The sequence below is a fragment of the Neolamprologus brichardi genome, chromosome 2, assembly GCF_056152115.1.
Source record: "Neolamprologus brichardi isolate AB-2024 chromosome 2, ASM5615211v1, whole genome shotgun sequence".
Lineage (NCBI taxonomy): Eukaryota > Metazoa > Chordata > Actinopteri > Cichliformes > Cichlidae > Neolamprologus > Neolamprologus brichardi.
Window position 1 is genome coordinate 24,523,429 of NC_142105.1, and position 23,814 is coordinate 24,547,242.

Genomic DNA, 23,814 nt, shown 5'->3' on the forward strand with positions numbered 1-23,814 from the left:
CATGAATGGGGTGGACCTTGTATGTGACTAGCTAGTTAAATATCCAATTAAAATGTAGAGCTGTTAACGTCACTTGTTGAAGACCAATAGAAAATCGGCATGGTTGGTCATGGGCTTGGTTTTATGCCTGTTTTAACGCCTTAACTGTCCTTTTCCCCGTCGCCTTACGCCAAGGGTAGGGGGTGTGCATAGGCAGAAACTAACCTATGCTTAAAACTTTCTTTAGTGAAAGTTCATACTTACACTTTTGTGTGTTTTATTTCTCCATTCACCCGCTTATTTGAAGCGCGTGGATTTTTTTCACCTGCTCTTTTTTTTTAATATAAAAAGCAACGTAACTGTTTAAGGTGAGTAAAGCCATTTTCCTTATATGATATATGATTTATCTAGTGGTGTTCGTGGCTCTAAACAGTAAATGATGTGTTGCTATCAGCCAAAAAAAAAAAAAAAATGCTACTAGTTTTAGAAATGGGTTTTTAGCTAGCGTTAGCTTTGATTGCTAAACAGTTTACGTCGTCAACAAAGAATAGTTTGTCATTTTCTGGTTTCTATAATAAAGTATGGTGTTTAACTTACATAGTACTTACAGACTTATGTTGTTGTTTCACTCTTATCTTTACTGTTTAAACTGTGTACTGTCACTTTGGTTTTCTGTGCCATGCTTTGCGTTAGCTCTCCTTTGGTGTGTATGGCAGGGACATGTCTCGACATGACGCCGGTCTTTGCCCTGACATACACAAGGCCTGCTGATGTGATACGGCTACATGTATTGTGGACTCGCAAACTAGCACTAGAGCTGTGGAACTCGTGTTTTACACACTTTTAGTAGCAGAAATGTCGCTTTAACTAAAAACGGAGAAACTTTCTTTAAGCATATCCCTGTTCTGTATTAGTCTCATTTCGCCTCCTGTTTATATACAGTCAATGCTCCTGTCCAGTCCAGTTTAGTCCAGTTCAGTGACGGGCATGTGTTAGCGGAAGGCTTGTTGCAGGATCTCGTTAGTAAACTACGCTCACTGTATTTGTTTAACCATTTTTGTTTCGGACTAGATGTCCTTTAAATACACCAGTCTAATATTTTCATTACGTGGCAGACAGAGCCTTGTCTTCTTAAAGAGACTAAGATGTTTATCAGAGTTATGTTAATACTTTATGCACATTTTATGGTCACACAGTTAATCCCAGTGTATATTTTGTTTGTTTTTTACTGTATCACTAAGTTTTATTTTCATGTCTGTGCAGATGATTGACACAGTAACAGGCCCTGTGGCACAGCCCTTTGCAGCCCAGCTGAAGGCCCTGATTGATCTGGAGGGCCGATACCAACCAAAGCTGAGTGGCTTGAGGTTCATTGAAAGCGCCCAGGACAATGGCCTCAGGATGACTTCCCGACTCAGGGAGCTGGAGGTGAAGGACCTGCTTTCGCTGACCAGGTTCTTCGGTTTCAGTTCAGAGAGCTTCTCGCTGGCTGTCAGTTTGCTGGACCGATTTCTGTCTGTCATGAAGGTTTGTAAATGCAGTACATTTTGCTTACCTTCTTAAAATCTTAGCAGTTGTTCCGTTCTCCAATATCCATTTCCCCATCTCCTACAGATTCAGCCAAAGCACCTTTCTTGTGTCGGTCTGTGCTGCTTTTACATCGCTGTGAAGTCCACAGAAGAAGAGAAGAACGTGCCTCTGGCCAATGACCTGATTCGCATCAGTCAGAATCGCTTTACAGTGTCTGACATGATGAGGATGGAGAAGATCATCATGGAGAAGCTCTACTGGAAGGTGAAGGCCCCCACGGCCCTGCGCTTTCTCCGCGTCTTTCACAGCCACGTCCTGGAGCAGCTCGACGCTGAGAGGTAAGGACAGACGGTCACACCAACCTGCAGGGCTGAGCTATGACTCAACGAGATTATATTTACTCTACTAAAATGTGTCTTCTCATATTTGGTTTGAAAGCTAACACTAACCAAAAATATTTTTTTTTAGCCAACAGGCACAGTCCTGTTTGAAATCGTGTAGACTTTTAGACATGTGACAGGGTGTTAGAAAACAAATATGCAAGTCCCCCCTTTTCAAACGTTACCTTTTAAAATCCTTTTGGTTGGCTTTTTTATCACTATTTATGTAAGCTGTACTTCGCATTCAGTTTGCTTTGACACTAAAAGCATTTTTTCCCTTTAGCATGAAGATCCTGAGTCTTGAGAGACTGGAGGCGCAGCTGAAAGCCTGTCACTGCTCATTTGTCTTCTCCAAAATAAAGGTAAGCCAAAACAACTACTCTCTCCACATTGAAAATAATGACTTATTTCAATGCTTTTCATTAAAAATCAGACTGCTTTTGTCTTGTACACTTCTCGTTTGTTGTTGTATTTCAGGTATAATGTAGGTCATCTGCGTCGATTTACTTTTAAATGTTGTCATAGTTTCTACTTTTCTTTTTTTTTAACAAGAGACTGTGTTTGTGTTTCTGTGCAGCCATCTCTGCTTGCCCTGGCTCTCCTGTGTTTTGAGGCCCATGATGAACATGACCCAGAGCACCTTGACAAAATATCTGAGGCCTTGAGCAATCTACAGCAGCAGCTAAATGTAAGTCCAGCTCTGAGCCTTTTGCTTTAAAGAATATATACGAGCAGTTCAAACTAATCCTTATTTTAAACTGGGCCTCAGAAGACACAAGCCCTTTATGCCAACGTTCTTCTGATTGGTTGCCCCTAGCAGGCAGAAGGTTTAAACAAGTCAGTGGGACTTGTGTGCTCATGGCTACACCCGTGTGCCTTATTAGGAGCAGGTCCGTCTTATCAATATACAGGTCAAAGAGTAGGAAAAACTATCAAAATGAGCCTTTGCTCAACTCAAACCAAAATGGCTCGTTTTTAACATTATTGCATATTGGTGTTTTTGTCTAACAGTTAATATAAGGTGGTGATGATCCATGCAGTGTAGCTTAATGAATTTTAATGCTTCTTGCAAAGTGTTAAGCAGAGAAAGATGTGACGCCTCATTCCTCTTTCCTGCAGATCAAAGACGGGGATCTGGTTTGCATGCGGGAGCTAGTTGGAAAATGCTTGGCTGAGTACGCCACCACTAAGTGCTGCAGACCAAACGTCCAGAGACTTCGCTGGACTATTTCGGGAAGAACTGCACGTCAGCTGAAGCACAGCTATTACAAGATCACTCACCTTCCCACCATACCTGAGTCAGCTTGTTAAAACCTGGGTGTCGAAGTGGGTGACTTTACATGGAAAGAAAAATTACAGCATTACCACTGTTACATCTTTGTCCTCTGACTGGATGTAACATGCAGTATGGTCACCCACTTACAGCTCCAGCTTTATTTTCCTTAGAGACCTTCATCTGTGATGATGGATGTCTTTAAGGAAATGCTTTTTTATCCCTTAAGTTTGTAATCATATGTTGATCAGACACACATTTTTCTATCCCTATGACAAGGAGTAATTCTTCCTCAGAAAGGTTGAAGTTTTACTTTCTTGGTTGAGCCGTTTGCACAGGTGTCTAGTATGTTCTTGTTTAAATCCGTACCACGGTGTTTGGTGTTTCCCTGGAACGGGTTGCTGGTTTTAAGCTAATAAGTATAGAACCACCTAGGTCCTCAGTCCACCATGTGGAAGAGGAGGGAGAGGGATTTTGTGAACAGCAAAAAATGGAACCAAAAGATCGGGCCCAAAGTCCTTCACTCCCACCCTAGGTTGCTAAGCTGTCCTGAATGCACACTCCTACCCAAGGTGATTTTTTTTTTTTTGTTAAAGAAAACATTTTATTTTGATGTGACGAGGGAGCTCTGGTTTGTACCAGGGAAATGAAGCTAGTGATGATCCTGTTATCTACAGCTCATCAGTGTTTGAGATGAAACGTTACCAACGGTTACAGATGAGTTGTTTTCACCAACTCTTAATTTGTGGACAGTGTGAAGCACCACAAATATACTGAGTTAAGTTGTTAGTTTTTTAGAGAGCACTCAGAAAACCCCAAAAAAGGTCATTGCAGTGGAAATTCAGGTTGAAATTTATATCGCAGTTTCCCTGTTTAGTTTGATTTTAGTGACAAAACAAAATGTGGTCTCAAATTCAAAATGACTGAATACGCCATCTGATTAACCTATGTATTTGTACCTTTCAATAAAACTTTATTGAAAAGCTATTGCTGAGTGCACTTTGTTTTTATTAAAACATGTCAGAAAATTCTCATAACGAGAGTTATCAACTTCCTTTGTAGAGCCTTCCCACTCCCCACATCTGGTTTGCACAAAATCAGTCCTTTGAGGACGAGACCAATGATGTGACAGCCAGGCTTTTTAGTTCGTCTCAAGGCAAATTCTTGTCACAGTAGACCGAATGAATCCACTGTTGTTCTGCATATTGTGCATGATGGGCAGAGGTAACTCCTCAAGCATGTACTAGCATCATGGTAAGGGTCACTTCTGTAAGCTGGAAAAGTCTGGACCGCCACCGGCAAAATTCCCAGAGATCTCTGCACCGCTGAAGTCAAATCCAGGATTCTAACAAAGGAAAAAAAAGAGTCAGTAAGACATACTGCTGATTGTTAATCTGTAATTAAGATTTCCTGAGGATAGATGTATCTGAGTTTAAGAAACAGATGTAAGAAGACAAACTCATCACTGAGAGCTCATCTCAACAATTTCCAGAATCACAGCAGTAACACTGCAATGAGTGTTTAATAAAGTCTAAAGACACACTTATTAGGCTAGTTAGTGATAGTAAACTAGCCACAGGTGTGCACACAAATGGTTGGTAGTCTCACCGTTAGCCCTGCAACAGATTGGTGACCTGTCAGCCTCTCACACAATATCAGCAGAGAGACTTCAGCTCATCCTGATTTGGATAAATGGTTAAGAAGATGAACTGATGAATGGATTGCTTGATAAAGGGCTTTGAGGTTGAAAGCAATGCCTTCATTAACTTAACAGATCATCGCCTTTAAAACATTCTCAGGAATGAGCTCTGACAGGCAGACTTTCAGAACCCCTTACAGGTTACGCAAAAAATGTAATATGTTAAAAGTCAGTGACTCAACACACTGCCACATAATTGCAAGTTAGCAATGTCGCACATTACATCAGAAATCTATTGTAATGAGGAAGACATTTTCCAATCTTTCCTTCGAGCTGAAGTGTTACTGCTAATCCTACAACTCAAAGAGCATGTCAGCTGCATTTCTGAGAATTAAGGTGGCATGGTTATTTTTTTTCTCCTTAGCCTACCCAGAAATGACCATCACAGAGTTCCCTTGATTATTTCCCTTCATTATTTATGGATTTGCTTCATTTATAAGAAAAACAGATTTATCACAACCTGGGGACTGAGTTATTATTAATGGATTGGAAATGAAAACATTAGTCCGTTGTCTATATTTCAACAATCCAAAACATACACCTGTTTCATTACACCTGTCCAACTGCTCGTTAATGTGCATATCTAATCAGCCAATCACATGACAGCAACTTAATACAGTTAGCCATACACACATGGTCAAGATGATGTGCTGAAGTTCAAACTGAGCATCAGACCGAGGAATAAAGGTAATTTAAGAAACTTTTTTGGAATATTTATATTTCAGAAACTGCTCATCTCACTGCAATTTCCCCTCAGACCCGGGGACATGGTTTGAAAAAGAGAAAAGATCCAGTTATTGGCAGCTCTGTAAGAAAAAATATATTGTTGATAGTGGAGGTCAGAGGAGAGTGCCCTGACTGCTTCAAGCTGCAGGTAGCAGGAGCTTCAATAACTCAGTAACTACTTGTTACAACCAAGATATAGAAAAGAGTTTCTCTGGAAACACAACACGCTGAAACTCAAAGCAGATAAACTACAACAGCAGAAGACCCATCCTGTCAGCTAAGAACAGGAAACTGATGCTACAATTCAAACGGGCTCAAATTGGACAATAGTCTCAATCTCTGCTGCAACATTTGGATGGATCCACGTGGCCCTGTATCAAAAGTTCAGACTGCTGGTGGTGGTGATGGTCTAATGATACTGGAGATAGGCTGTGGTGTTTAAATTATGCTCAACTGGTACTAATGAGCCCACAGACCAAAACCTGAGTATTTGTGCTGACCATGTCAATCCCGTCATGACCACAGCGTACCCATCTTCTCATGGCTGTTTCCATTAAGATAACACACCATGTCACAAATCTCAAATCATCTCAAAGTGGTGTCTTAAACATGACAGTGGTCTCAAATGGCCTCCACAGTCACCAGCTCTCAATCCATTAGAGTACCTCTGGGATGTGGCAGAACTGGAGATTCACATCATGAATGCTGACAAATCTGCAGCGACTGTGTGACGCTATTATGTCAACATAGAACAAAATCTCGGAGGAATATTTTCAGCACCTTGTTGAATCTGTGCCATTAAGAATTAAAGCAGCCCTGAAGGCAAAATGGGCTCCAAACCCAGGCAGTTGTAAGATGTGTACCTAATGAAGTGACCAGTAAGTGTATGTAAAGCCTTTAAAAGTTTCCTTTTTAGAAGGTGGTCCTAACCTGGCTGAAAAAGTAGCAGCTGTGCAGTAGAAGAAATGTATTGGGTTACATGCGTGCAGTATACAACAGTCATTAGGATGTACAGTAGAGTTGACGGTGCTACAGAGGTCAGTGAATCAAACTCACCTCTCGCTGAAACCTCTCCAGAGTGAGTTTTCTCTGCATCTGGTCTTGGACCCAAGCATTCGCACAATACTCCCCCTCCAGCAGCGAGGACCAGCAGTTCCCTGCTTCTCTGTTGGTCTTCATCAGAATGATCCGGATAAGACATTTATCCTCTGAGGAGATGATCAGCAAAGCAAACAATGCATCAAGCTGGCTCTCATTAAACTCTAATTTGGTAGTTTTGGAGACTGTCTCCTTTCTATTTGACCATTTCTAATTCAAAAATGAAATAATACAAAGGGTGAACATAAAGCCCCCAGTAACTTAACATAAGTAACAAAAAGACATGGAGTCTTAACACAGCCAGTCAACAGCAATCATTAGAGTTATAAGGATAGTTATTAATTCCCTTAATATTTCTGTGAGTGTGTCACTTACCTAGTGTCCATGTGGCCTCATCTGATACAGTTGTTCCAAATAACTTTCCCTGGCAAAAATAAAAAATAAAAATAAAAAATGAATAATATTTTATATAAATAATAATATCCGTTTTATTCATATCAGCACACCTGGACCTGTTCTTGGAAGAGTTGAAAGACCTGCACATGATGACACGACAGGTCTAGCTGCGTTACAGCAAAATATAGTGAAGTTACATACTCTGCGTACACACAACAGCCCGACTGATTTCATTGTACGGTATCAAACACTGCTGACTAACTGTGACGTTGACTTTTAGGTCCAACTGTGATAAGTATGACGGAAAGGGGCTACATGAATGGTCTTACAAGGCTGGATTGTGTTTACTGGTTAGTTCAGTCACTGGGTAAGAGAGGGTGAGAGTGGGGTGGAGCTGAAGGATACACCAGGAATCGCATTATCTTACTTTCTGCAAATAAAGATCACAGCATGCAGGTTCATCTCGGGACCTGGGAGTCACTTTGGTGCCCTACCTTGAATATTTCCTTTCCCTTGACCAACAGCTCGATGTCTCTGGACCCCAGGTGACACTTGACCTCTTTAGCAGTGGTCCCGTGAGGCACGTTGACTTCAATGAAGACCTCCTCCATGGTCTGGTACCAGGAGCCCCATGGCGTCTTGCAGGGGACGACACCGCTCCTCTCCTCGAAGTGTACCGACATGCTACGGCTGCACGCCGGCTCACGGGTCGGCTAACCTCCGCTGACCAGCTTCCAGCGTGAAACCGAGCAGGTCGAAGATACGCTGGAGGCTTGCTGTGCGGTTAACTGTTACAGTTACCTATATGTTTTTTTTTTTAACTTTAAAGGACTGTTTTTAAGTTGGTGTATCTCACCTCTCCCTGTGGTGTTTTCCCCTCACAAGCTCCAAATTTCTTCTTCTTCTTCTCAGTCTCGGTGTCATTTCCGGTTGTGAAAATCACGGAAGCTGCAGCGCCATCTACTGCCCGATAGGATGAACCAGTAATTAGAAAACCTTGCTCCCATGAGACACACCATAGACTCTTTAGCTAGGATTTTTCTTTCTTTTTAATGTTACTGAAATGTCACGTGTTGTATTTATTTCCTGTTTTTAATGTTCCTATTTTAACTATTATTAGTTAGTTATTTTAACTAAATAAAGCAGCTAAAGCCGGAGTTTTTCTAAAAATGGAGTGGATTTTCTAATCTGTTAATTAGATTACTCTCCCTGCCTCGTTGCTTCCTGCGTCCATATGCATACCTACTGGTAACTTTAGCGACACATAAGCAGAAATCCTGCTCTGAAGTGGCTCTTTTTTCTTTTTCTTTTTTTTTAATTTTATGAACTTGTGAAACCTGATTCAAAACCAAGGATGGCCGTCCCTTCATTAACGTTAGCTGCTTTTATCTGCTGGATGAGGTAAGTCCTGTCTGTGGAGTTAAACGTGGAGCAGAAAGCAGTGATCGTGCGAGTTTAAGGTTTGATTTTCTCTCTGCAGTCTAGGTAATGTATGGGGAAATGAAAAGATATACTCAGACAACATCACTCGCATTCTGGACAGACTTCTAGATGGTTATGACAACAGACTGCGACCCGGTTCTGGAGGTAATTTAAACTTTATGTCCTAATGCCTTGCTCCTTCGAGATAAAGACATTATGCAACAGCACTTTTTGTGCTCTTAGGTACATTTTGCTTTTGTTAATTAATGTTGCAGGCGGTGTCACCGAGGTGAAGACAGACATCTTTGTCACCAGCTTTGGACCTGTTTCAGATGTTGAAATGGTAAGATAGTACTTCTGTCAGGAAGTGTGTATGTGCTGACTGTGGGAGATAATAGTGCTTCAGTGACCAGCCTTATGGGCACTCTGCCATGAGACCATCTAATGAGCTTTAATCTGTTTGACCAGCCCTATAACTCCGTTATTGATGGCCTCTAAATCAATATGACAACATGTCAGAGAGCGAGGATGGCTGAGTGGATTGATTAATGATTATCCGGGATGAGTGGCATCCATCACTGCCTCATCGTCTTCCCTCACCTTTCACTCTGTATTGAAATGTCGCCTCGGTCTTGTGCGTGCTGATGAATGGAAGAAGATAGAAATTTCATTCTTGAATCTGGGATTGTAGTTGTGGGGGTTTTTTGTATCAAAACAATATTACGTTTGTGCCTCAGGAGTACACCATGGACATGTTCTTCCGCCAGATGTGGGTTGATGAGAGGCTGAAATTCGAGGGCCCCATTGAAATCCTGCGGCTGAATAACCTCATGGTGGACAAAATCTGGACGCCAGACACTTTCTTCAGAAACTCCAAGAAGTCCATTTCCCATAACATGACCACACCCAACAAGCTCTTCCGCATCATGCAGAACGGGACTGTCCTTTACACCATGAGGTGATTTTTCACAGTGAACGTGTAGTTTTGTTCTTTGTTTCTTTTTGTTTGTTGGAGCAGATCATCTTTGCTAAACACAAGACCAAATCAAAACATTTATCAGAGACTGATCCCAGCTCCTGCTTTCAGGCTCACAATCAGTGCAGAGTGTCCAATGAGCCTGATGGATTTCCCTATGGACGGCCACTCCTGTCCTCTGCGGTTTGGAAGCTGTGAGTATTTCAGACCAACGCTAGCATCCAGGAATATCCAGATTGATAAATATGACCAAACCTTGAGCATGTTGATGTGATATTTTCTTCCTGTTTTAGATGCATACACCAGCAGTGAAATTTTATTTACCTGGAGGAAGGGGCCAATAGCTTCCGTGGACTGTCCCAAAGAGTCAATGAGTCTTCTGCAGTACGATCTTGTCGGACAGACTTTGTCCAGGGAGATATTCAAATCAAACACAGGTAATGCAAAAAAACAAACAAACCTATTTTCATAAGCAGCCTATTATGGCCGTGGCCACATATACAAGCATAATTAAAAGATCCTCAAGTGTTTATTAATGTTTGAGTAGAAAGGGGTCAAATGAGTGTCTGCAAGCCCTGCACTAGTGTCCATTACTCCCCGCAGGAGGCCGATATTTAAAAGCAAAGACTTCCTTGAGCCACCATCTAAGATGCTTAAGTGGTCAGGCCCTAATGCGTACCGTGCACCTTAATAGAATAGAATAGGCCTTTATTGTCATTGTACATGTACAACAAAATTCTGGGTGCTCCACATCAACTGTGCCGGAATAAAATATAAATAGTAAACCGCTTAAAAACCGTGTAGAACCCCAGTGGATGCTCAGGCGGGGTGGGGGGTGAGTTTTATGTGTGTGCATTTTCTCTTTTTACCAGGAGAAAGCCTCCCTGCTGTGAATCCAGCACATTCCTCGAATGGAGCAGAAAAGGATGAGGCAGGCTCCAAAATGTAGCGATGATACACATTTAAGAAACACAGAGTGAGACAGAGGACGTCTAAATAAGTGTGTGTGAGCGTGCATGATGCAGCACGTTTTCGGTCTGTGAATGTCTGCATGCATGTGTTCAGACAGAGCAGGGCAGCAAACACATAGTGGCACTGCATGCTCTCCGCCAGCCCCCACCTCACTGGCTCCTTCCCCCTCTTCCTCTTTCCTTCCTTCCTTTTTTTGTCCCACTGTCTTCTCTCCTCTCTTCCTATCTCCTCTTTCTTTTGCTCCCTTAGACTTAGCAGCCTGTTCCTGTCCTGGCAGCATCAATAACTGGTTCTCTCAGCTGCTATTCCCTTTTGAAGGGCAAGCAAGGGCATCCGTTCTGTGCGACCACGCTCTGTCCCTCACACTCGCTGTCTTCTCACGTGCTGTTTATCTTGCAGGTCACTACTCTGTGCAGGTGGTCTATTTTCACCTCCAGAGGAAGCTGGGCTACTACCTCATACAGACCTACATCCCTCTTATCATGGTTGTCGTACTGTCACAAGTCTCTTTTTGGATCAACAAAGAGTCTGTTCCTGCACGCACAGTTGCTGGTATGCCCCCTCTTCCCTCATGCCCAGTTTGATCTAATCTCCCTCTGCATGTGTGATTCATGAATACTCTGCTGCCCTTCAGGCATCACCACAGTGCTGACCATGACCACCTTAAGCATCAGTGCCCGCCAGTCTCTACCTAAAGTAGCCTATGCCACGGCAATGGATTGGTTCATTGCTGTGTGTTTTGCCTTTGTGGCGTCAGCTCTCGTCGAATTTGCGGCAGTGAACTACTTCGCCACCTTGCAGGCCCACCGTCTGAAGAAGAAGGCAGCCAGACAGGAGAAGCTTGAGGTCCTGGCCACCGGCAGCGATGATGATGACACAGTTTCGGTAAGCAGTTTTCATATTAAAATGTAGAAAAGCTGTATATAACTTCTTTAAAGGGGAACCCTACTGATCTTTCCACCAGAGGGCCTGATAAATGACTCAAAAATGAGCAAATTTCATTGGGGTGAGAACAGAATGAATCCTCTTTAGCCAGCTCCTCAGCTCTGTGGGATAACGGTTACAAGCTACATTTACTGTTAAGAGCCAGTGTGGCTAGGGTTTACTGTGGGTAATGCAGTCACCAGATAGTGTTAAGAAAGATTAATGTAAAGAAGCCATTTCTGAATCTGAACCACCTATTTCGATGCATTTTAAAAGTCACTGTCAAGCACTAATGCTTAAATGTTTAGAGTCAATTAGAAATGTCTTGCTTTTAAAAGAAAACTACTTTTTACATTAAATCGATCAGAAATAACAAAAACTGATAAATGGAATTATTAATCATGATTTTTAATGCATATGTGGGTGGCATTTTCAGCAATCGTGACACTAATGGCACTTTCATCATCTAATGCAAGTTTATAATGCTGAAAACATTACACTCACACTAATACAAGCGGCAACACATTTAGTGAGTGAGTGTGTGAGAAATCAGCCCCTGTGCTTACACTGTAGTTTTAAAAACCCCACATTTTTGTAGAACAGTCATTATTCTTGATGTGAGAAATGAAGGCTATTCATGTGGGACCCTGACATAAAACCTCTGGTGTGTACTACTTCCTACACAGAACAGGACCGCCGTTTCTAACCTGAAAAAAAGAGAGAAGTGGAGATCTGAGCAGCTGAGTCTTTAGTCTGAGAAACGAACACCTCACAGGTCCTCAACTGGCAGCTTCATTAAAGTGCCAGATTGTAGTGGTTGGAAAGAGAGTAGTACACTCCTTTGTGTGAATTTTCTTTTGGGCACATTTTCTTGTGTGGTATAATCTTCATTCGCTTGGAAAAAGACCAAATTTATATTTTCAGGTTGAATGTGAGACTCTAATCAACTCCACAGGGGCTCAAGGTCCAGACAGTTCTCAGCGGAGTTATCGTAAATGAGAAAAATTATTTTTCGTGATAAATCAACCTTTACATTGGATAAACATAAAACAGGTAACATAAAATGTCAACAGAACAAACAGGCTTTTATAGATATTCCAATAAAATAATTAAATCAAGGATATATAGTTCTAATTCCATCCGTTATTAATTGTTATATTAGAACAATTTGCTTTTCTTTCAAAACCATGGACATTACGGAGTAACCGTAATGCTGAGACGTAGTGTAAGTCTCGCAGTGGTGTAATGGAGCAATTCTAAATATGTAGTTTAGATTAACCTGATCTTTTAAGAGATAATCCATTTTTTCAGCAAAGCAATACAGCAAAACTGTATACTGTATGTTTTAAAGGCTATATCTGGGAATGCACTTATTCATTTTGTTGCTAAGGAGGGATATGTTGCCAAGATGCAGTGAGTTTCCACTTATGAACATGGAGACTTGTATACCCTATAGGCTGCATCTTTATAGCCAGTTTCATGAGTTGACTGGATAAGTGTTGTCTTAAAAAATTTTTATAGGAACACAATGCTCAGTTACATCAGCTTTTCCACAGTGTATTTACAGTGCTAATAATGGCAAATCTATAGGTACAGAGCCTCCGAGTCTCTAGTTGATGCAGTGATGTTAGTGACGAGCAGACAGTCAGCAGCTGCAGAAGCAGAAAAAAGAAACCATGTCACACACACGGCTCTTTTTCTATGCATTTCCAAGTAGTCCCCCTGCCTCTTTCGCTCTTCTCACTTGGGGCACACCATGCATTAAAAAGTAATATGGGCTGTTGTGTACTCTCATCTCTGGGCTAGCTATATACTGTCTGCTTTATGCTAATACAGTTGGCCACCCCGGTGTCCTCCTGGGACCTGCCTCACGTGTAGATCTCATGGTTAGATGCTCACTTTAAAAATAGCTTCAGTGTGAGAACAGAGAGCAGCTCCAGCACTCCTCCCCGTGTGATCTCACAGCCATCATATATGCATCCTCAAAACTTCCTGCTGCTTCCTATAGAAATGTAGAGATGCATGCCGTGGCGAGAACGCTCCTGTGGAAACAAACACGGCTTGCAGCCTTGCATACACGACACTAACATGTTAGCATGTGTTCCCATTTATAAATTTGGAGGTTAAAAATCTGCCCTATCTCTCTTTTTTTTTTTTTTTTTACATCCACCCCCTCCCTTTCAGTGATTACCTCAAAACCAACACTTACCTCATTTTACCTCTTTCCGTTTTTCCACAAAATCATTCCTGCTGCTCCCCCCCATCAGTCGGACAGCAGCCCCCGGGAAGGCCTGAAGAAGAGAAACCACTCAGTGAGCCGCAGTGAGCCAGGAGATATTCCCCATATGCCCATTTTCCTCCAGCAGGGCTCAGCCATTCCCCAAATCCCACAGCTGGCCGGCACCAGCCCTATTGATGCGTATGCCCGCATCCTCTTCCCCCTTTCCTTTGCTCTCTTCAACTTGAGTTACTGGTATATCTATCTGGTCAAGGACACAATGGAGAAGCCCAGGTAAACATCCTGCTCTTAATTATACTGGTACATCTATTTTTGTCTACTTGTTATGTCTAATAGGGCAAAGGCAAAGTATATAGAAGTCCAGACATTTAAAAGGTAAGTAATCATCAATAATTCGTGAAAAAAAACAAGGTGGAAACGAAATGTGTGATGCCAAGCATGAGCTTATTCATCTGTGCTAGAGAGCTCCATTTTGGTCCAGACACCACTAAGCACAAAACTAAGACACATCTGAGTACATCTGCTAAAGGCTGCACTTTTATTTCAGTGCATCAGAGAGGAAATGGGCACCACTGGCTTTTGCCCTAACATGATAAATACATTTTCCAGTTCAACAAAGAGTTTCTCTTCTTTCCTTTTCACGCTGCTTAAAATAACAGGTATAAATAAAAGACATTGATTTAAATTAGACCACAGTCCCCTTCAAGATGGTCTCCTCGAGCAGCTCTGCATCGTTCCTAGCGTTCCTGCTATTTATGGAGCTCAATATTCAAGTTCTGACCTTCATTTTGTGGCTAATTACAAGCGACAGGAGTTTTTAAGCAGATGACTCCACAGAGCGCAGCCAGGGCTTTCACAGGGTTGGATCACAATGTCCTGAGAGGTCTGAGGGAGAACATGCGCCGTTGTGCTAACAGAGGATTCAAAATGCAGCGGTTTTAGCCACAGGACACAATCTGCACTCACTCTACCCCAAAATGAAATTTTACTTCAACACTGCACCTTAACAGACTCACACATGCCAAACGGTTTGGACAGGACATCTGATCTGGGGAGCGATCTAAACATAGCGGGGGACATAAAAGTGGTGCAGCGCTGCACAAGTAGACTGTGGGTTTGCTGTTTTGAATATATTCATAAAGATTATCCAGACAAGATAACCTTATGAAAAAGACACAACTTTTCAAATGTATTTCTCCTTGTTTACATCTCAATGTAAATGGTTAAATCTTACCTTCTGAGTCATGCTGAAAGCAGTGAAAATGGCTGACATAGAGTTGGAGGGTATCCGGCATTCTGCAGATGAAGTTAAAAACATCTTACGGTCTCAAAAAGCCACAATCCTGTCTTCCTCATATAATAGTTTCAGTGGAACCATAACTACCCACAGTTTTTGTCAAACACTCATCTAGGCAGTAAAGACATCAATAATTTCTAATGCTGAAACAGCCCCGGGAGCTGTAGGCGAAAAAGGAAAAAAAAAAAAGGAAAAGGAGAATGATGTTAGGTGGCGTTGCTGCTGCATTGATGCCAGCGCTGAGGCTTTTATCATCATCATCATAGATTTACAATACAACAACAGGCTGGACTCTCAGCTAATTTGAGAGGAAAGTAAGCATCACGCTCTGGTTTCTTTTAAGTAGGGTTTACCTGAGGGAGGGTGGCTGTGTTAATGACAACAAACCTGAGTTTACTTTGTGCATCAACCACACGAACAAGCTTCTCTTCTTCACTTTCCCACCCATAAGTGAGCCACTTATAGAGCGCAAAGCTCCATGTCCAAGGAAAAAGAGAGGTACAGTACAAAAAGACAGAGAGAGGCCGAGGGAGAGATGGTGGGGGAGAGACAAGGAGAGGGAGAGATCTGTTATGTAACACTGGGGAGTGCAAATCTGCTCATCATGCTTCTCATGTTCCTGTCAGAGAATTTTTATGGTTGTTTTGTTTATAACGTCCTGCAGAATAATGAGAGAGACAAGATGGAGAGCATGAGAGCAGCTGCATCACATCTCTCCCTCTTTATATTTTCGCCATGTCTCTCGCCTGCTACTTTTTTCTTTTTCTTTTTCTTTTTTAAGGAGAGGACAGGGAGCACGGTAACAGTTTTGGCTGTGCAGTATACTGCAGAGAGAGCATCTCTGAATGTGGAAACAGAGAGGCTTCTGTACACTCTGCTCACACCCCCCCTCCCCCCCCCCCTCCACTCTGCTGTATTCTGGTGTTGCAGGGTTATGGAGCTAGACTGAGAAGACCTGGAAAAGGGCATGTGCAGCCTGAGAGACCTTCAGCATCCAGCCGGCTTCACCTCACCCTCCTCTGCCTCAGCGAACGAGCTCTCAGCATTCACTGTGCTCTCATCTGACAGAGGAAATGAATCAGAAACTCATTTATTCTCCCGCTGCACATCTATTCATTTCACAGGCTATGACCACTGCCCACTTGTGTTCTGATCAGTAGCTGAAGAGCCGCCCTTTCACGGGCCTCGGCCACTTTAAAACCCCACCGCGGCATACATGACAACTTCTGAGACCCCCGGACCGAAGCTGACGACACACACACACACACGGTATCCATGACGCCCACACACAAACCAAGAAACACATCAAAAAGATGTGGATGATATAATCTATGATGGCTTTAACTGGTGGTGATGCAACAGTGAACCAACACTTTCAGAAGCCTGCCCTCTACAGAAGCACAGCTCCCACTACAACAACATCAAAGGCAATTTAGAGGAGGCTGCATCCCTCCTTGAAGGCTCAAAAATGTACTGAAACCTGAAAAAGAAGAAGAAGAAGACTTGTGGGCTTGTGTTTTCCATCCCACATTTCTGCTTTGGTGCTCCCCTTGCATTTCCAGAAGTACAGCAGGTCCTCTGGAAACACTGCAGGGAGGAGTACGATATATACCCATGGGTGATGGTGGTATTCTTTTCCTATTTTTGTATGTACGATGCATAAAAGATAGTTGTGTAAAGATAGACTCGTGTACATGTGATGGATTGATTCTGTTTTTCACCACTCAATATATCCGGTAAGATGAAAACAGAGGGAATAAAGTTGTTCTTAACTTAATGTGACCATTTTAAACCCTGCAGTTTATCCCATTCTTCGACCTTGTCAGGAAATAGACAAACTCATCTGCCGTGTAATCAGCACGAAGAATAAAAGCAGCCTAAACGAACGCGGTTGTCGGTGTTTTCATTCCTGCCACAAACGCTTGTTTCTTCATTACGCACATTCACTTGTCCCTTTAATATTTTTCTCTGCAATGGAAACTGCTCATCCACCATCATCAGTCTCCACTCTTTGATCTTGGGCTGGCTGCACGCATGCGCCCCTCATTGGCTCCTCTGCACTGTCTGGAGTAAGTTGGATGTGCGCTCTTCTCACTCGCATCCCGAAGGCGCCTCAAAAACTGTTGCGATGGGGAGGATCAGGAAAAACCACTTTGGGATTTTGACTTTTTCTTTACTAGTGACTTTTGTGTGGGCTCAAAGGTAATCTCGTTTTTTGCGTCTGTGTGTCTTGCATGCGATTTTAGCTCTGTGAACGCGTGCCTGGCGCGTGACATTAATGCGCTATTTTTTTAATATGTGGTTCTTTTCTTGCATTACACCACCCTTTTCTCCGCAGCGTCAAGGATATCAAAGATCCGAGCAATATGCCTCTGGTAAAAGAAACAGTGGACAGGCTGATGAAAGGATACGACATTCGGTTGAGGCCAGATTTCGGAGGTAACGAGCAAATTGAAAACGGGAATGTCATGTTTTCACGCCCTCCTGACGTGCGATACATGTTTAATGAATCGCAAAATCTGCTTTCATTTACATAATTATCCCTTCACAGTCAAATAGGCCTTTCCAATTAGCCCAAGAGAGATGGTGTGCATATATTTCATATGATGATGGGGGGCTTTTAACGTGATCGATACCGCTCATCAATGTTTGATTACGCCGCTAAATAAATGAAATTAACACCATTTAAGCTCATCTGTGTATCAAGCGTGTAGGGTTTTTTTTCTTCTTCATCGGGCTGATGATGCACAAGCCTTCTGTAGGTGCGGGGTTCGGAGAGGAACCTGCGCTGGCGTCACGAATTTGTTAAAATTTACATGATGGTGAGAATAATTCATGTCCCGTGTCAATGCCTCCTTTTTCACCACCCCCTTCCTTCCTTCACAGGTGCCCCGGTGGCTGTGGGGATGAATATAGACATAGCCAGCATAGACATGGTCTCAGAAGTCAACATGGTAGGTGAATCTTTATTATCATTACCGCCCGCTTCATGTTGCCAAATTTACCTGGCACGGCCGCTTAGTCCTCTGAAGTGAGCTATACTTATCATGGGGGCAGTATACGTGATGGAGCCAGGTCGTTAATTACATTTAGAGGTGGGGGGGATATAAAAAAAAATGTGAAGGCTTCCGTCCCCCCTCCTACTACCCCAAACACATCATCGCCATCCTCTCCTCAGTCTCCGCATTTGCAGTTCTGGTGTGTTGCTGCATTTGAATTCAAAACACACACTCACTGGCGCACTCGGACGCACAGCCCCGGCTGCGCGCACGGAGAGAGCTGCTTCTGTGTGTGTGTGTGTGTGTGTGTTTGGGTGCGTGTCACTGCTTCACGTTGTCAAGCCTCGGTGCTGTAATTTTGTTGCCTCTCTCTCATACACACGCACAAAACACGCAAAAAAGAAGGAGACCTACCTTTCCACCTTTCCTCTAAATGCGCATAATTTCGCTCTTTTTAATTCAACGGCCAATCTCATCATCAACCTCTACGCAAGCGATCTCCCCTCTATTTGTCAGATGACGTCAGCAATTTGTTATTAATAAATGTATAATCACACGGCGGTGGAAAAGAACCCCCCCACCATCACACACACAAAAAAGAAGGAGGGTGTGTGTGTGTGTGTTTTGGTTCGGGGGTGCACAAAGATGTAGAACTTCTGCGACTTGGAGATAGGGCAGATGGGTGGGGGGATTTAAGCAGCCCATGCAAGAGCACCACCTATCGATCCGTGTGACTGACAGACAGACGGACCACTGCAGCACACATGACACTGCCAAGCAGTTTAAGCTACTTCACTGCAGCTGTAGGGCATCAAATACTGTCTGCCTCCATTGTAAAATTAGTGGTTTTGCTCATGGGAGGAGGGGGAGGGGTGGGGGGGTGGGGGTAATGAAAATATTAAGGCCATATTGAAGAACTCAGAGTGTGAGAAAAGATGATTTCTAAAGCAGCCTCTCTGCAGGGCAACATAATAGATGTGTTATATAAGAGCGTGAAAAACAAGTTTGCCACCAGGAATGGAAGGAGGTGTGTTTTCTATCATTAGCAGAAGCTTTTTCTTTTTTCTTTTCCTTTTTTCTGAGCTGACGTCTAGTTCATTTTGCTTGTCAGATTTTGATTTGGCAGCCCGTTAAAGCCGCTGTGTCTGACGGTCGTTTGAAAGCGGACAGAGTGGGCTTTCTTTCTTTTTTTTTCAGCAGATAGATACGACAGTGATGTGAGTTTGCTTTGGGTGGGGAAAAGCACTCAATGGTCAGAGCTTCTCCTTTGATGGAAATGATTCATTTTGGTGGAGGATGCTGCCAGAACGGAAGTGCCTTGGGGGTCCGGGGAGATTTGAAATAGAAACCCCTCACCAGCTTCCGCCTCTCCTTGTCTCTCTCCCTCCCTCTCACTCCCTTCCTCTCTCCCTTCTCCATCCTTCCCTCCCACCACATTGACTGGATCCCTGGATGTGACTCTGGGCTCAGCAGCCATGTAATCCACCTCTGCCTTGCTCCAAAGGGTTATCTTACTTAAGAACTAGGCATCTATGCAGGCATTCATCTGGAAAAAAACACTGCTTCATACATCCATGTGTGTGTGTGTGTGTCTGTGACAAAACACAAAAATGAGCGCAAACAGTGAATGGCGACTGACGTCATGCAACTCCCCGTGGCTATGAGAGAGCATTCATCTCTCTCATTTCTCAGAAAAGCTCTCCCTGCCAAATCGGCACAAGCGTCCCTCTGACACGACAGACAAATTTAGAGAAAAAGAAAGGGAAAAAAAAAAGTCTAAGTTCTTGTGGACTTGTGCTACGTTGTGAAAAATCCTCCTTGCAACTTACATAACACGCTGGAATTTCCTCCTCCTCCTCCTCCTTCTATCTTCACGTCCGGCTTCTCTTTGGTGCAGTAGAGGATAACAGCAGTTGACAAGATTGATCTCGGAGAAATCAATAATATCACCGTGCGCCATGATCACGAGGATGGAGTCGGTGACCTGTGCTTGGTGCAGGGCTGCTTTGATCTTCCTCATCAGGGGCAGCTTGCTTTTAAGATTAAAGTGCTGAGAGGGAAAACAACAAGGAGAGAGAGAAGCGAGGATGAAACTGGTGATGAAGGCGGCGAGGAGCGGGGTGGGAGGGATGTGAAGGTTACTGTGATCAGTTTCGGCATCTCCTCTAATGATATCTGCACACATGGTGTGAGCTGAAGTAAAGTTGCTGCAGACCTTTGTGCCAGCACAGAAGATCAGGAGTGTCCTTCCTAAACGCAGTGCCGCTTTTTTCCATTTTGACATCCAGTATTAGCACACGTGTGTATTCCTTGTCAGTTATTTTCAGCTTCCCCACTGAAATTATACAACCTTAAAACTTGTATCAAAACCCAAGATTTTTGTGGCAGAGTCACCTAATGAAATGGAAATTTTCTGCATGCTTGTGCATAATTTCTCACACTCTTTTGGAGGTCTGCTGTATTTTAAAGTAATCTATGGGACCTTTGTGGTCCAAGGTTTGGCTACAAACCACAAGTTTGTTATGACTTTGGTGCAGGGTATGGGGTTAAAAACAGAGCAAATTAGATGACTGCAAATGTGCATCATGCAGTCTTGTCTAAACAGTGTCAGAAGACATAGCCACTGGGAAAACAGGCATCAAACAATGTCATGGACATGTGTTTTTTTTCTTCTGCCTGTAGTGCCAAGCTGGCAGTTAGAAGAAAATTGATTTTTTGTAATTTGTGCAAGTGATCAGAATTAAAACGAAGAATGCAGAGATGTTAAGCTGATTTTGAAGGTGCTGTCCACCTTCACCATCTTCAAGATCAAAAAATGCTCTGCAGGCTGCCCTAGTCAGAGCAAAGACTAACTTTCTGAAAGCAAAACTGACAGTCTAAAGATATAATCAGATGGGAATGATTTCTGAAGAAGCTTTTCTAGGGATAAATCCAACTTCATCCAAGTCATGTCTGTTTCCAAATGAATGCAGTTTGTGGAGGGGAAGGAAAATGGAGGAATCAGCTGTATGCAGAGCCATCTCCAGAATGTTTTGTGGCCATATGGGGACCACTAAAAGTATTTGGGGTGGCACACCAAAAACATAATTTCCAGTTTTATTATGCTGTTGTCAAGTATAGGTTACCTGAAAAATATGACAACAAAGATACCAAAAAAAAGGTAATAATCTGTGTTAATTGATTGACTGATTGATTGATTGGGAGTCCCAGGCATCACTTTAATAATTCTCAGTATTAGATCGTGTAAGAGTGTGAACTGTTACCTGTCCAGGGATTGGCACCAGCTTTTCTGCAACCTTATTACATTATTACCAACATAGGACAGGAAGGGGAGGGCACCAAATTTTGGGGGGTGGCCAATGCCCCCACCCCCGGTGGCACCCCTGGCTGTACGAAGTGATCTTGAAATCAGCTGTTTGTGTGCAGGCCCGCTTTCATGGTGGTGTGCAGCACTGGGTTGCAGACAGCTGCTCGCTCCTCTAATTAACGCTAAAAACGCCTCTGGTGGAGAATGAACTCTGCATTTTGAACGGGGGGGGTGGCTGATTGAAGCCATTGTGGCATTTTTATTTTATTTTATTTATTTATTTTTTGCTCTGACATGAAGGCCATGGCGATTGTGGGAATTGTAGTTTTGCTGCTCCTCTCGCTGTTTCAGTGCCTTTTCCTGTGTTTGTGCCACAGCTGCAAAGTAGTATACATACATACATATATATATATATATATATATATATATATATATATATATATATATATATATATATATGGTCTGCAGCACTGGCCTGCTCAGGCTCAAAGGTCAGCCATGTTGTGGGGCCATAAAAATGTGCAGGTCAGTCAGCGCTGTGGTAGCAGCCTCGCCTGCATGACATTACAAATGTGCTATTTTGAGAGGAAAGTGTCCTCCGAGTCCGAGGTGTGACCACACATCTTTGCTGGGTGGGCTGTGCTGACTCACTGGGGTTAGTTCAAAATATGGCACAGATATGATATCATGGCCGAGACCCCCAACCCCAACCCTACTCCACGGTTTATCTCTGTCTGTCTGTCTGTCCTCTCCATCACTCATCTCCCTCACTTAGCAGCTGAAGTTTGATTTGCATAATGCTGTTTGTTTTTTCGCTGAAACCACAGATCCAGGAACCCAAACCCTGGTTACGGTGCATTAAAAAGTGTTCTGCACACAGCCGGTGCAGCTGATTAAATACAAGTCGAGTCTGTTGTCTCAGCAATGCATCAGCGCTGCATAATAATGCCTTCAGTATGCGATCCATATGTTGAGCATAGCTGTGCACTGCAAGGCAGGAATGCGGAGGAAGTTAAATGAGTATTTTCACTCCTCTTTTTTTCCCTCTTCTCCTTCCCGGTTGTTAATTACATGTAAAATACCTGAGGTTTGTGGTTGTTAAGAGGCACTGCCTGTACTATAATACTGTTCTCTGAATGTTAATTAGCTGGCTGTGAATTAAAAGATTTAAACAAACCAGCTGTGGTGGCTTCTGGGATGGAGGAATTAGTGGGGCGTGAGTGTAGCTTTTTATTAAGATCTTTATCCCGACTGGTGCCGGTTGTGTTTCTTTACGTGAGTAACGGGATCTGGCCGTCAGATAACGGTGGCCGATGACCAGAGGGACGGGAACGGCCGTGCAGAACGTCCATGTGATGCAGCTTCGCTTGTGTGTCTGTGAATTAGCAACCATTTTGATCTTGTTTGTCCAAACTGATCCTGTTCCATTTTATTTTCAGCTTGTGGAAAATAAGCTTGTGTTATTTTTACTCAGTGTTGCTATGACAACCCAGCCATTTCTTTTTCCTCTTTTTCTTCTTCTTTTTTTATATGGTGGATCCAATGAAGTCAAGGGAAAAAAGGCCTCTTTTTTTGTTGATGAGACTTTTTTGAGGTTTTTCTATCATTTATATTCCAGGTGAAGGTTGTTTTGACTTTGTTTTAGCATTTTGTTTTTAATTTCTATTTCTCTCCATCCATTTTCTTAACTTCTTATACACCTGGAGTCCTGGTTGTGGCTGGTTCCAAGCCTCTGGACACTCTGAACACCATCCCATCAACACAGAGACACAGACAGGTGTTCACATCACACCTGGAGTCAGTTTAGGATCAAGCACTTAACCTAGGGAGAGCATGCCTGGTCCAAACCTCCAGATCACCAGAAGCTTCGAACCCACAACCCTCCCTGCTTATCATCTAAGCTGATTAAAAACTGATCGAGCTTCTGCGTGATGAATGGCTTTTAAAAAACCACCTAGTTACCTAAATTTGCACATTTTCATTCAGATATATTCACACCTTTCTACCATTTAAATACAAGAAAGACTTTTTTTCATGTGTTGCTGCTTCAATTCTTCTTTCTGCCTTTGCTCTGCTGAGCTTTCCAAAAAAAAAAAGATTAAGAGAAGAATCCAGGTTATCCAGAACACTGTCATTAGTAATGCTGAGTGGACGCACACAGTAACAGATTAATATAACAGTAAGCAGTATAATTACAACAGCGCAAGAACAACACTTAATCCCACAGCTTTCTTACATGCATGCCGGCTCTTCTGCTTTAATGTTTAGTCCATGGTCACTTAAACTGTTAAACCTAAGGTACTGTAAAGAGGCACACTAATGAGCTTTATGCTACACCTAAAGGTAAAATCTGGCAAAACATACATTGTTAAATATGGAAAAGTATGCATGTTTTGAACACTAGGCAGTTAGTGACTTAAATGGAAATGCAAACATTATGCCAATTTTTAAACGATTTCTTCCAACGGGACTTATATAATAACAGGAAATCGCTGCTTTGCTAATGTACTGAATGTTCTTATTATTAACTTACCCTTGTAGAGTCCCGCAGCATAAAGTTGCACAAACTTTAAATTGGTTTTAATCTAATTTCATTG

The 23,814-nt window shown here is 42.8% G+C and overlaps 4 protein-coding genes across 5 annotated transcripts in view; 3 read left to right on the forward strand and 1 right to left on the reverse strand.

Annotated features, from left to right (window-relative positions):
• The first annotated feature begins 131 nt into the window (after positions 1-131).
• On the forward strand, positions 132-4,149 carry ccng1 (cyclin G1). Its single transcript, XM_006781534.3, has 6 exons — positions 132-347; positions 1,243-1,506; positions 1,594-1,847; positions 2,173-2,251; positions 2,467-2,577; positions 3,009-4,149. Exons 2-6 carry the CDS (start codon positions 1,243-1,245, stop codon positions 3,198-3,200), a joined length of 900 nt encoding a protein of 299 aa, XP_006781597.1. The 5' UTR covers positions 132-347; the 3' UTR covers positions 3,201-4,149.
• On the reverse strand, positions 3,760-8,003 carry nudcd2 (NudC domain containing 2). The gene is made up of 5 exons (XM_006781533.3): positions 7,938-8,003; positions 7,576-7,857; positions 7,061-7,109; positions 6,644-6,795; positions 3,760-4,507 (listed from the first exon to the last, which is right to left on the reverse strand). The coding sequence occupies exons 2-5, from the start codon at positions 7,762-7,764 to the stop codon at positions 4,424-4,426; spliced, it is 474 nt and encodes a 157-aa protein (XP_006781596.1). The 5' UTR covers positions 7,765-7,857; positions 7,938-8,003; the 3' UTR covers positions 3,760-4,423.
• A 413-nt stretch (positions 8,004-8,416) lies between these two features.
• On the forward strand, positions 8,417-13,891 carry gabra6a (gamma-aminobutyric acid type A receptor subunit alpha6a). Its single transcript, XM_006782040.2, has 9 exons — positions 8,417-8,482; positions 8,562-8,668; positions 8,779-8,846; positions 9,241-9,461; positions 9,591-9,673; positions 9,773-9,916; positions 10,851-11,003; positions 11,086-11,336; positions 13,643-13,891. The coding sequence occupies exons 1-9, from the start codon at positions 8,436-8,438 to the stop codon at positions 13,889-13,891; spliced, it is 1,323 nt and encodes a 440-aa protein (XP_006782103.2). The 5' UTR covers positions 8,417-8,435.
• Positions 13,892-16,908: 3,017 nt separating this feature from the next.
• gabrb2a (gamma-aminobutyric acid type A receptor subunit beta2a) overlaps positions 16,909-23,814 on the forward strand; it is a 31,639-nt gene continuing 24,733 nt past the window's right edge. The window contains exons 1-3 of one of the 2 annotated variants that reach the window (XM_006781530.3): positions 16,909-17,113; positions 17,250-17,350; positions 17,798-17,865. In XM_006781530.3, coding sequence (XP_006781593.1) covers positions 17,040-17,113; positions 17,250-17,350; positions 17,798-17,865 — 243 coding nt within the window. In that variant the 5' untranslated portion in view covers positions 16,909-17,039. The remainder of the gene's footprint in view (positions 17,114-17,249; positions 17,351-17,797; positions 17,866-23,814) is intronic. The other variant, XM_006781531.3, reaches the window with a different exon arrangement.